Here is a 10,831-nt window from a genome sequence, read left to right as displayed (position 1 = left end):
CCCTGATGTGTGAGCCAGCCTTTTGGGGTGGTTTGGGAGGATCTCAGCCCATGTTCTGTTGAGCTGTTCATCTGTGTTTGCTTTAGGTTTTTTTGGGGGTTTTTTTCTATGTGTCACTTACTCATCTTTATGCTCCTTTTTTTGTTGTTTTTTCAGCTCCTGGCCACTTCTTGCAGCATCTGAAGCACAAAGGAGACTTGTGTGGAGCTATCCAGCTGGGCACCTGCATTGTGTAGGGTTTGTGTTTTGGAATCCAAGGTAAGCAGTGTGGGATTTTGTTTCTCTGAGGAAAAGCCCTGCTTAATTACCACTTAGTGTCACCCAAGATGAAAGGCAAGGGCTCCATGCAGCAAGGTAAATCCTGCTTTTATCTTTTCTCTGCTAAAGGCAAGAAATCCAGGGCAGATGATGATGTCACAGCCAAGTGGGATGATGGAATCCTTCACTATTGCATCAAAATCAAAATTCCTAATCTGGGATTAGGAACCACTCTGCCTTTCAGTGTGCAGCTGCACCCAGCCAGGATTTGACTTCTCCCCTCAGCACAGACACAACCCCTGAGGAGCTGCAGGCACAGAACCCCCCTGGGTCAGGAATTCATCCTTGCTTTGCCTTCACAGAGCATTTCCCTGGGCCTCCTCTGCTCCCATCTGTCCAGCAATGGGAATTGCAGCCTCCTCCAGCTCTTCCCTTACCCTGGGTGCTGGCACAAACTGTTGGGAGGTTCCCAACCCTCCAGGGAGCTTCCCCCAGGGCTTGGCTGCCCCTGTGGTCCAGCACTGCAGAGGTGCAGTGGATTTTATTTTTTTCTGCTCCATCATCTCTCCATCCATCTTCTCGTGGTGGGCTGAGGTTCTCCTGAGCACTCACTGGGGTTTGGGGTTGCTTTTTGGGGTTTCTCTCCCTGTAGTGTTGGCTGTTTTGATGTTTTTCCCGGATTGTCTGAATTTTTGGGATGAGGTTTGGATGATGGATTTTGGGGGTGGGTTTTTGTTTTTTTTTTCTGCAGTGAACAAGGTTCTGCCCAGCCCTAGGATCTCTCAGGGAGATTTTTAGGCTCACTTTGCCCAAGTAGCTGTGCCAAGGAGCAGTTGGGCTGCCCAGGGAATGCCTCGTGATTTGGCAGAGCAGCTGCAGGGGCTGTGGAGGAGGTGGAGGATGGGATCAGCTGCCCAAAATCCATCCTACCAGTTTTGACAAGGGCTGTTTTTAGAAGAGCTTGGGCACCCAAGGTTTGGGGCTCCCTTCCAGATGGACCTGGGCTTTGAAATCAGTGCCAGGCTCCTTTGGTTGGTTGCCTGACACGTTTGTGGTGGGGCTTGATTCCTGAGCTCTCTGGTGGTTTTAATCTGTAAATTTTGCCCAGAACAGGTTCTAAACTAACTGTTGCTCTCCCTCATCCTTCTCCAGGGCTCAGGGGCAGGAAGCAGGCTTGGGTTTTCCCCTCTCATCCCTCGCAGTGGCTTCAGCATCCCGACCTCCAGACATCTCAGCAGCCCCTTCCAAGCAGGTGCCCTCGATTTAAATCCCTTTCCACGGATGATGGAGCATTAAATCTAGGAACCTGACGGAGGTGTTGTTTTGGGAGACAGGCTTTTATTTCTAAGGAACTTCCACTCCTCACAGGGTGAGATGTTACAATAAGGGGAGGGAGCAGGTGGAAAGGTGGGGATGCTGCCTGCACCTTTTTGATGAGCAGCCCCGGACACGCACCCGGCGGGGAGGAGGAGGAGGCAGAAATGGTCTTTGTGCCCCCCGGAGGAGGGGAAGGGAGTGGGGTTCAGTGGAAGGGGAGGTTGCAGATGGAGGGGTTGTGGCTGTGCGGCACGGGCAGGGCTGGGGCGCCATGGCGGGCGCTGCGAACTACAACTCCCAGAGGGCTTCGCGGGAGGGGCTGCGCGCAACAGCCAATCAGCGCCCGCGCTGCCGCCCTATAAAAGGCGAACGCGGGCCACGCTCCGCCTCTCTCCCTTTGTAATGGCGGCGGGGAAGGCTCCGCGCTGAGGCGCCCGCACAATCCGCCGCCATCCGCCCTCCCCCGCGGCTTTCCCGCCGCTCCCACCATCCTTATGGGTGCCTCGCGAGCTCCTCTGCCGGGCGATGGCGCCTCGGGACGCCGGGAAGGGGAGGGCGGCGGCGGGAGGGCCTCGCTCCGTCCCTGCCCGGCCTGTGGGGAAGGTGCCGGGGCTGCCGTGGGTGAGTGAGGGAGCGAGCGGCCTGGGTGGGATGAGGCTGCTGCGGGGCGAGGGAGCTCTGCAGGCCTGGCCGGCCCTATCGAAGCTGTGTCTGCCTGGGTCCTGTGGCAGATGCAGTCAAAAAGGAGCCGAGAGCGAAGTTTTTTTTTTCCTTGACGGTCGCCGCTCAGTTTGAGCCTCGGTAACTGTCCGGCAACATTTCGGGAAAATACACGGCCCGGGAGGGGTAAAAGGGGGTGCTGGGTGTGGGCAGAGGTGGTTTCTGGGGGGGGGCTGTGGTTAGAAGGGAGCAGCCCCCCAAGAACCTGCAGCTGGGGGGTGTGGGTATCGTGGCATTTCTGTTACTTTAAGAGAGTTTTACTGCCCTAAGGCTGAAGATGCTTTTGTGCTCTTTCCCCAGCAGCACGGAGGATGATCCCGGTGTGTCCCAGGGGTGGTGACAGCCCCGGTTCGGCTGCCCCGGGTGGGTGAGACCCGCGGTCCAGGTTCTGGAGTCTGCCCATAGGCTGGAAACGTGGCTGCCCAGTGAGCACTGGGATTGTCTTGTCCCCCTGCTAACAGGTATTTGTTCCCAGTGCCAGGGATCCTGTATTCAAGGTTTAGCCCTGCAGCAAAGGATTTTCCACAGGCAGGGCCCGTTGCAAGTACCTCCAGTCATTAAGAACTCCACATTCCCTTTATTTCTTGCTCTGTTGAGATTGTGGGAGGAATGAGAGGACCCTCCCCAGCATCACTGTGCCTGGCCAGGGGCAGAACTGGGAGTCAAACCTGATCCAAAGCCAGCAGATGGCTCTGATTGTGCCTCAGGAGCTGTCCCAGGCTTTGAGCTCGGTGGTGGCTGCATGTTTATCCAAGAGCTGTGGTTCTGTGCTGTAGCTGCAGGTCTCCAACAACATGCAAGAGCAACGGGAAGGTCTTTGACTGCTCGGCCTCTTCTGCCTGGTGCTGTCACTCACCCCTCCTATATAAATATTTAGGAATTCCAGTGTTTCTTCTTGCCCAAGTCCTGGTGGTTTCTGGTTGGGGAGGCTATCACTGAGGTGTACTCAAAGCTCTGCAGCTTCCTCCTGATTTTGGAGGTGTTTTCTGATCTCTTCCAGGGTTCCTTGATGTTCCAGACCCCCCTCAGCCATCACCTGCCTGCTGGATAAACCCGAGGTGAGGCCACCCCCCCCTGCCAGACCTCTGTCACCAGGGCCTCCTGTTCCCTTTCCCATCAGATCTGCATTCCCGATCTTGTGGTCGAAAAAGGAGGGAAAACAACACTCAAACTGTGCTCAGGTTCTCTGCAGGTGCAGTCCTGCTCTGAGAGGGGACAGTTTGAGGACAGCCCGTGTTGGCCTCGGGGGTGCTGGGAGGAAGGGGGCAGAGAGCTGAGTTGATGGGAGAGGGAGATTTGGGGTCTGAGCAGGATGTGAGGTGTGGATTCCTGGTACTGAGCACCCCGTGGGTTTCAGGTGGGTTTCAGGTGAGACTTACCCATGGGTGGGGTTTTTTTTCAGGGTTTACCTGCGTGGTGGAAAATGCTGAGGGTCTGCCAGGCCCTTGTCCCCAGTGGAGCTGGGACACAGAACCTGTGAGTTCCATAGGGACTGCTGGGGGGTTGGGGTGGGATCTGGCCAAACCTGGAGGACAAAAGATGTTCAGGTGCCCGTGGCCATTCCTTCAGCTGGGTTTTCCAGTTGGGAATAATCCCTTTCATTAATCAGGAGCAGGCAGGGGGGGTGGGTGAGCTGGGTCAGCCCAGCCTGGCCCGTGATGACTCTTTCCTTGGAGACTGCTGGATGAATCCTGCGGATATGGGGCTGAGGCCGGGCAGGACCCAGCTGGGCTCCCCGCGGGTCCGAGTGCTCCACATCCAGGCTGGATTGTTCCGTATCCCATTTCTAGGTCTGAGCAGAGCCTGGAGCTGGGATGAGCCGCTCCCTGAGGGCTGCGGTGCCTCTTCCCCAGCTCCACCTCCGGATCCCGACTCCTCCCCGAACCGGGAGCTCCCCCAAGTGGGAAGAACACGGAACCGGCCTTTCCCTGGAGTTCTCTGAGAAGAGTTTGGGAGGGAGGGAGTGCCTGGGGATGAAATGTTTTGAGAATGAATAAATGGAATCACTTCACCTGGGGGGTGTTTGTTTGTCTGGGATCTGTGTCCCAAACCCTGCTGAGCAAATTCCACCCGAGCTTTCTGGTCCCTGGTGGGATGTGGCTGTTCCAGTGGGCTGGATCTCCCGGAGCTGGTGTGCTACTGGACTTGTTATTGCAGACTCCCTGTGTTTGTCCTTTTATATAAAATGGGAGTTATAAAACCCAACAAGCAGGTAACTCGGTGTTGGTGATTTGCCTGCGTTTGCAGAGCAGATGGAAATGATCCTCCAGGCACTTCCCTGCCCCTCCAGTCCTGGCTCACTCTGGATTGTCCTTTTTCCTCCTGGAATTTTGTGTCTGTAACTTTTCTCTGCTGTTTCTGCTCCTAACACTTCTGGTGCCCTTTGGGGGAGCTCTGGGGTGGGAAACCTTTGCTCAGACACTGGGGCTGAGGTGTCCCCAGGACCTCTGGGAGCCCCGGGCTTTGGGGTCACCCATTTTGTGAGGATGGAGAAGAAACTGGGGGTGTTCCCAGCCCCGGAGTTGTCCCAGGGGGTCTATTACCCCCTCCCTGCTGTCTGGGGACTGGGCTGTGACAAAGTCCCCGTGGGTGACCCGGGCTGTTTGCAGAGAGCACCTTTGTCCTGGGGACACGGAGTTGGTGTCTCTGCCTCCCCCTTCCCTTCCCTTCCCTCCTCCCCCTGGGATTTGGGAGCCCCTTTCCCTCCTCCCTTCCAGGATTGTGGCCTTGGGGGGGGCTGCAGCCCCTCTGACTGTGTCCCTACACTCACACCCTGGTTGTCCCCGTCTGTCACCAACACCAGGAGGTGGGACAGAGCTGGCATGTGAGGAGGCTGAACACCGTGTCCTGGGGACAGGAGGAACGAGGTGGTGGCTTCTCCCTCCTCCCCGGGACACTTTGTTTGTCTGCCCAGAGTGTCTGCGAGGCCAGAGCTGTCCCCGTCCCTGGGGAGGGGACAAGGGTGGGGATCTGTCCCCAGCCCCCAGCACGGCGAAGCTTGGCCAGGTCCTCACCGGGCATGGGGACAGTGACAAATCCCCCTCAGGACGCACCCCCGGAGGGACATTTCCAGTTCCGTGTCATCGTCCTGGGGGATGCGGCGGTGGGGAAATCCTCGCTGCTGCGCTGCTTCGCCGAGGGTGGGGACAGCGTGGGGACAGCCACCCCCTGTCCCACCATCGGGGTGGAGTTCTACAGCCGCACTGTCCCCCTGCCACCCGCAGGCAGGGCCAAGCTGCAGCTCTGGGACACGGCCGGACAGGAGAGGTTCAGGTGAGGTGGGGAGGGGGACACAGCCCCTCCGCGGGGACCCCAGCACCCACTGACCCATCCCCCCCACCCCGGGTGGGTGTGAAGTCCCTGGATGGGGGTGCGAGGATGGGGGAGGCTGCAGGGGTGGTGAAACCTTCCAGAGAAGCTGGAGGGGACTTCGGGGGTGACCAAGGGAGCAGGGCTGGGTGCAGGTCCTGGGGTGCTGGTGGGATGGGTGCAAGTCCTGGGGTGCTGATGGGATGGCGGGGGGGTTGTGCAGGTCCTGGGGTTCTGATGGGATGGGGGTGGGTGGAGGTCCTGGGGTGCTGATGGGATGGGTGCAAGTCCTGGGGTTCTGGTGGGATGGGGGTGGGTGGGTGCTTTTCTTTTGATTGCATCAGGGTGGAGCCAGGAGCTTCTGGGAGAGTGAAAGAGGCTCAAATGGGGCATGAATTGATGGTGTGTGGTTGGAGGGAGGGGTCTCACGCTGTCCCCATCCCTGGGAGCCTTTTTGGAGGGGACAGGGTTGGTCTGGGGGTGCTCCATTTCCACCCCGTGCTTGCTCACCCTATTGACAGCCACCCAGGGGTGCTGCCCCACCTCCAGACTGAGGGTGAGGGGTGGTGGTGGATGGAGAGACCTCCAAGCCCTTGCAGAACCCCACAGGTTCCTCTGGACCCCCCCAGTCTGGAGGAGGAGGAGGGGGGGTGGGGATGGGTGCTGAAAAGAGGGGTGCCCAGGCAGGTCCTGCTCCAGGGACCCAAAATTCCCTGTCCTGGGGTGTGGATGCTGTCCCCCAACATCCCCCTCCCCGTGTGTGTGTGCCCAGGTCCATCACGAGGTCCTTCTACCGGAGTGCAGCGGGGGTTCTGCTCGTGTTCGACCTCACCAACCGAACCTCCTTCGAGCACGTCCCCGAGTGGCACCGCGAAGCCACCGCCGGTGACCGCCCCCCCGCCTGCGTCCTGGTGGGACACAAGTGTGACCTGGTGGCCCAGAGAGCTGTGACAGCCGAGGAGGCCGGGGAGCTGGCTGCCACCTTGGGCATGGCCTTCGTGGAGACCTCAGTTCGGGGCAACCTCAACGTGGAATTGGCTTTCCAGACCCTGGCCGAGGGCATCCAGGGGGCTGCGGGGGGGCTCGTTCCTCACCAGGGCTCTGGTGGCATCAGGGTCATCCCCAACCACAGCCCCCGCCCGCCCCCACCACGGGGGGAGCCCTGGGAGCGCTGCCGGTGCTGATGGGGACAGTGGGGACGTGGGACCCTCCTGGGGGGATGCTTTTCCCCTAGGACATGCGTGGGGCTGCGTGTCCGTGTCCCCGTCCCCCTTGGGGCTCATTTCGAGCCTTCATTTGAGGGGTCTGGAAAAAAAAAATCCCGATGTTTGGAAGAAACCTGAGCTTTTCCCACTCGCAATAAAGGCCGTGGGCAGGGCAGGGACACCTGAGGAGGCTTTTCCTCTGGGACATGCGTGGGGCTGCGTGTGCCCGTGTGCCCGTCCCCTTTTGAGCTCATTTTGAGCCTTAATTACTCTGAGTGGTCTGAAAAAAATAATCCCAATGTTCGTAAGAAACCTGAGCTTTTCCCACTCGCAATAAAGGCCGTGGGCAGGGCAGGGACACCTGAGGAGGCTTTTCCTCTGGGACATGCGTGGGGCTGCGCCCCGGCCACCCCACCCCACCCTGCCCCCTTTCCCCTCCCCGGGGGCTCATTTGGAGCCTTCATTTGAGTGTTCTGAAAAAAAATAATCCCGATGTTCGTAAGAAACCTGAGCTTTTCCCACTCTCAGTAAAGGCTGTGCCGAGGCAGGGACACCCCGGGGGGGATGCTCTGATTTGGGGAGGGGGGGTGGGAGTTTCACCGGTGGATCCCATCACTTGCCGGATCCCATCACCCCGGCGCCAACTTCTGGGAAAACGGGAGCGGGCAGCTCCCGAGGGCTTCCAGCTGGCTGGATCCATGAGAAAGGAGCCGAGGGGGGCACCCCAGCACCCACGGAGCCGTGGGAACGCCTCCTGGGTGGAGGAGCGGAGGAGCCGAGGTGCTCCCTGCCCGCAGCGCGGTGCCCATGGAGCCGAGGTGGCAGCACCAGTTCCGGGTGATCATGTTGGGGGACTCGACGGTGGGGAAATCCTCCCTCCTGAGGCGTTACACCGAGGGGATCTTCCTGGATGCCATCAACCAAACGGTGGGAGTGGATTTCTACGTCCAGTTCGTGGAGTTGGAGCCGGGGCTGAGGGTGAAGCTGCAGTTCTGGGATACGGCCGGGCAGGAGAGGTTCAGGTGGGTCTGGAGCTGGTTATGGGGTGGGGGGATGGAGATGAGTGTTCTATCCCTCCCTCCCTGGGTTTGGGGTGCTTGGGGGGGCCCCGGGGAGGGTTTGTGTCCCCACTGGTCCCTTTGCTTGGGAGGGGAAGTCACCAGGATGGGTTCCACACATAAGAGTGAGGGTTTCTCACACATCAGAGGTGTCCCCAGGGAAAGGAGCCCTCAAGGGTGCATTTTATGCTCTGGTTCCAGCTCCAAAGGGACCCCCCCACCAACCAGCAGCTGGGGGAAGGGACTGGGACCTCACTGGGAGTTGGGCAAAGTGGTGACTTCAGCTGCCAGGAGCTGCTGGTGGGGACAGAGGGCTGCAGGGGACAGGAGGGTGATGAGTCTGGGGCTGCGGGGCGGGGTGAGCTCCAGGGATGTCCCTACAAGGGATGGGAGAAGTCCAGGCCCGTGGGAGAAGTCCAGGCCCGTGGTTGCAGGGGACAGGAGAACTCGAGGAGGTGTCTGCAGGGCACAGGAGAGCTCAGAGCTGTGGGTGCAGGGGACAGCTGAGCTTTGGTGGCCACATGGGGACAGAGCCACCTCCCCCACTCTGATCCAGCAGAAGGGACAATGTCCCTCACCCTCCTGGTGGCCACAAGGTGCAGGGGACACGTCTGGGGGGGGGTTCTGCAGGTGGGGGCGATGCTGCCCCAGGGACAGGGACACAAGGGACGACCCGGGGTGGGGACAGCTGACCCCTAGGTGTCACCTCAGGTCTGTGACTCGCTCCTACTACCGCAACTCTGCCGGGGGGATGCTGCTCTTCGACCTCACCAACCGCACGTCCTTCGAGAGCGTCCGGCGGTGGCACCGGGAGGTGACAGACACCCTGCAGCCCTCCCGGCTGGTGTTCTTGCTGGTGGGACACAAGAGTGACCTGGTGGGACAGCGACGGGTGGCCAGGAGGGAGGCGGAGAAGCTGGCGGCCTCCCTGGGGGTGCAGTACGTGGAGACCTCGGCCAAGGATGCCACCAACGTGGTCCAAGCTTTCCAGATGTTGACCTTGGCCATCTACCAGGCCCTGCAGAGCGGGAGGCTGAGCCCCACTGGGGCCTGGGATGGGGTGAAGAGCAGAGTCCCACTGCCCATCCAACACAAAGCTGGGGAGCAGGAGAAGGAGGAGGAGAAGAAGAAATGTTCGTGCTAGAGCTGGGGACGTGGCTGGGGCAGGTGAGGGGTGGAGAAGCCAAGGGGGGGCACATTAAACACCCCCCAAACACTGCTGCCTGCCTGTGTCTTCCTGGGGGAGCAGCAAAGACACCTGGGGGAGGGGTGATGTCCCCAAGCAGGATGGGTGACTCCCCCCAGGGCCTCTCTCCAAACCTCTGGATGGGCTGTGGTGAGGGACCCCGGGCCCCTCCTTCCTGCCCAGGGAGGGCTTGGTTGAGAATCACAGAATGGTTTGGGTTGGAAGGGACCTTCAGGGTCATCAAGATCCAGCCCCCAGCATGGGGAGGGACACCTCCCACTGGAAGGAACTGATTTGCAGTCACCTTGGCAGAGACCATCCCTGTCTCCCCCCCAAGAGGAACCACGGCTCCTCCCACAGCCCAGGGCCCTCTGAAAACCCTTTCCCAACCTAAAAACCCTTTCCCCACCTGAGCCCTTTGCTCTGGTGGGACTGGTGGGACCAGCAGCTCCTCTGGGGACCCCAAGTGAACCCCAGTCCCACGTTCTCCCCCCCAGCAGCCACTGATGGAGCAGTTTCCCCCAGCCCTGGTGCCCACCAGCCCAGCCTGGCCCGGGGCTCTCTGCTTTCATCACCCCCCCCCCCACCAGGCTTCTTCCCCATCCCTGCCAGGAGCAGAGGGAGCTCTGACTGGTTCTGAGCAGCTCTGACTGGTTCTCAGCTGCTTCAACTGGTTCTGAGCAGCCCCAACTGGTTCCCAAATTATTCCAGGCTGTGCAGCTTCCCTGGGGCCGGCAGAGCTGCTGGGTTCCTCCTCACCCCCCCAGCCAGCACCTGCAGCTCTACTGAGAGAGATGGAGCCCAGCAGGCAGGGGATGGGAACTCTTTGTGTCCCAGGCATGGAGAGAATCTGGCTCACTGGGATTGCTCCTCCTCAGCCACCCTGTCCCATTCCAAACATCCACGAAACTGCTGGCCCTGGGCTGGGTGTGAGGAGGGGAAGCCTCCCAGACTGGCTCTGAGAAGAGTTTTGTTACTGGAAGAGTGGTGAGGTGTTGGAACAGGCTGCCCAGGGCAGTGCTGGAGTCCCCAGCCCTGGAGGAGTTTAAAAAAACCACCTGGATGTGGCACTTGGGGCCGTGGTTTGGTTTGGTTTGGTTTGGTTGGGTTGATGATCTCAGGGTTTTTCCAACAGGAATGATTCCATGAGAACCTGCACTGCAGAGGCCAAACCAAACCCTTCCCTCACTCCAACCCCCAGGCCAGGAGTTCTCTCAACCAGGCCACCCAGAGCCCACCCATTCCCCTCTCCATCCCTGGAAGAGCAGAAGACGTGGGTTTAGATTAATAACTTCTTTATTCATGTAAAACAAACGCAGGTATTTATATAAACACTGACATTACAAAGTACTGGAGCAGGAAGGAGGAAACAAAAAAAACCTCTACAGATGCTTCTAATACTGTCCCACACACGAGCTGTCCCCTTGGATTAATCACTGATACAAGAAACCACTTTTCAAGTCACAAATAAAAAGTCTTTGCTTTGAGCTACGCCGCGCTCGGAGAGGAGGAAAAAGAAGGGAGAGCAGAATGTTGGTTGGGGTTTGGGTTGGTTTTTGGCAGATCTCCTCGTCAAGATAGTGCTGCACCGGTCATAAAAAATATATATATGCTTCTCTGTAAAGCATTAAAAAAACAAACAAAAAAATATCCCATGGGTGATGGGGTTGTGGAGGCTCCAGGGGAGAGGCCGAGATCCCAAACCGCGGCGCCGTCCGCTCCGGCTCTTCCCAGGGTTATTTCTTGGTGGTTTTGCGGATCAGTGCCATCCTCTGCAA

At 59.1% G+C, this 10,831-nt stretch overlaps 2 protein-coding genes, 1 long non-coding RNA gene and 3 other non-coding genes across 9 annotated transcripts; all 6 read left to right on the top strand.

Moving 5' to 3' along the window:
- The first annotated feature begins 161 nt into the window (after nucleotides 1–161).
- On the top strand, nucleotides 162–4,303 carry LOC115600245. 4 transcript variants are annotated; one of them, XR_003988875.1, is made up of 6 exons: nucleotides 162–258; nucleotides 1,411–1,573; nucleotides 2,599–2,756; nucleotides 3,296–3,353; nucleotides 3,698–3,771; nucleotides 4,086–4,303. It is a non-coding gene; the product is annotated as an uncharacterized LOC115600245 (long non-coding RNA). The 4 variants fall into 4 exon arrangements; XR_003988874.1 differs by having other exon boundaries at nucleotides 2,596–2,756; XR_003988873.1 differs by lacking the exons at nucleotides 162–258; nucleotides 1,411–1,573 and adding an exon at nucleotides 1,987–2,196.
- LOC115600246 lies at nucleotides 2,264–2,411 on the top strand. The gene has a single exon (XR_003988876.1). It is a non-coding gene; the product is annotated as a small nucleolar RNA SNORA16B/SNORA16A family (small nucleolar RNA).
- Nucleotides 3,034–3,164, top strand: LOC115600247. Its single transcript, XR_003988877.1, has one exon. It is a non-coding gene; the product is annotated as a small nucleolar RNA SNORA44 (small nucleolar RNA).
- Nucleotides 3,943–4,012, top strand: LOC115600248. The gene has a single exon (XR_003988878.1). It is a non-coding gene; the product is annotated as a small nucleolar RNA SNORD99 (small nucleolar RNA).
- A 910-nt stretch (nucleotides 4,304–5,213) lies between the features above and the next one.
- Nucleotides 5,214–7,068, top strand: LOC103532675 (ras-related protein Rab-42). Its single transcript, XM_030468545.1, has 2 exons — nucleotides 5,214–5,568; nucleotides 6,377–7,068. Exons 1-2 carry the CDS (start codon nucleotides 5,315–5,317, stop codon nucleotides 6,786–6,788), a joined length of 666 nt encoding a protein of 221 aa, XP_030324405.1. The 5' UTR covers nucleotides 5,214–5,314; the 3' UTR covers nucleotides 6,789–7,068.
- Nucleotides 7,069–7,616: 548 nt separating this feature from the next.
- Nucleotides 7,617–9,011, top strand: LOC103532660 (ras-related protein Rab-39B). Its single transcript, XM_008498446.1, has 2 exons — nucleotides 7,617–7,831; nucleotides 8,579–9,011. Exons 1-2 carry the CDS (start codon nucleotides 7,617–7,619, stop codon nucleotides 9,009–9,011), a joined length of 648 nt encoding a protein of 215 aa, XP_008496668.1.
- The last annotated feature ends 1,820 nt before the right edge of the window (nucleotides 9,012–10,831 follow it).

Source organism: Calypte anna, unplaced genomic scaffold (genome assembly GCF_003957555.1).
Source record: "Calypte anna isolate BGI_N300 unplaced genomic scaffold, bCalAnn1_v1.p scaffold_150_arrow_ctg1, whole genome shotgun sequence".
In the NCBI taxonomy this organism is placed as follows: Eukaryota; Metazoa; Chordata; class Aves; order Apodiformes; family Trochilidae; genus Calypte; species Calypte anna.
This window is presented reverse-complemented; position numbering and strand designations above follow the sequence as displayed.

Bases quoted from the DNA above. Each gene is read 5' to 3' on its own strand.
- LOC103532675 (XM_030468545.1), top strand. From the start codon at position 5,315: ATGGGGACAGTGACAAATCCCCCTCAGGACGCACCCCCGGAGGGACAT. The intron at 5,569-6,376 runs GTGAGGTGGGGA...GTGTGTGCCCAG, and splicing joins GCCGGACAGGAGAGGTTCAG to GTCCATCACGAGGTCCTTCT.
- LOC103532660 (XM_008498446.1), top strand. From the start codon at position 7,617: ATGGAGCCGAGGTGGCAGCACCAGTTCCGGGTGATCATGTTGGGGGAC. The intron at 7,832-8,578 runs GTGGGTCTGGAG...GTGTCACCTCAG, and splicing joins GCCGGGCAGGAGAGGTTCAG to GTCTGTGACTCGCTCCTACT.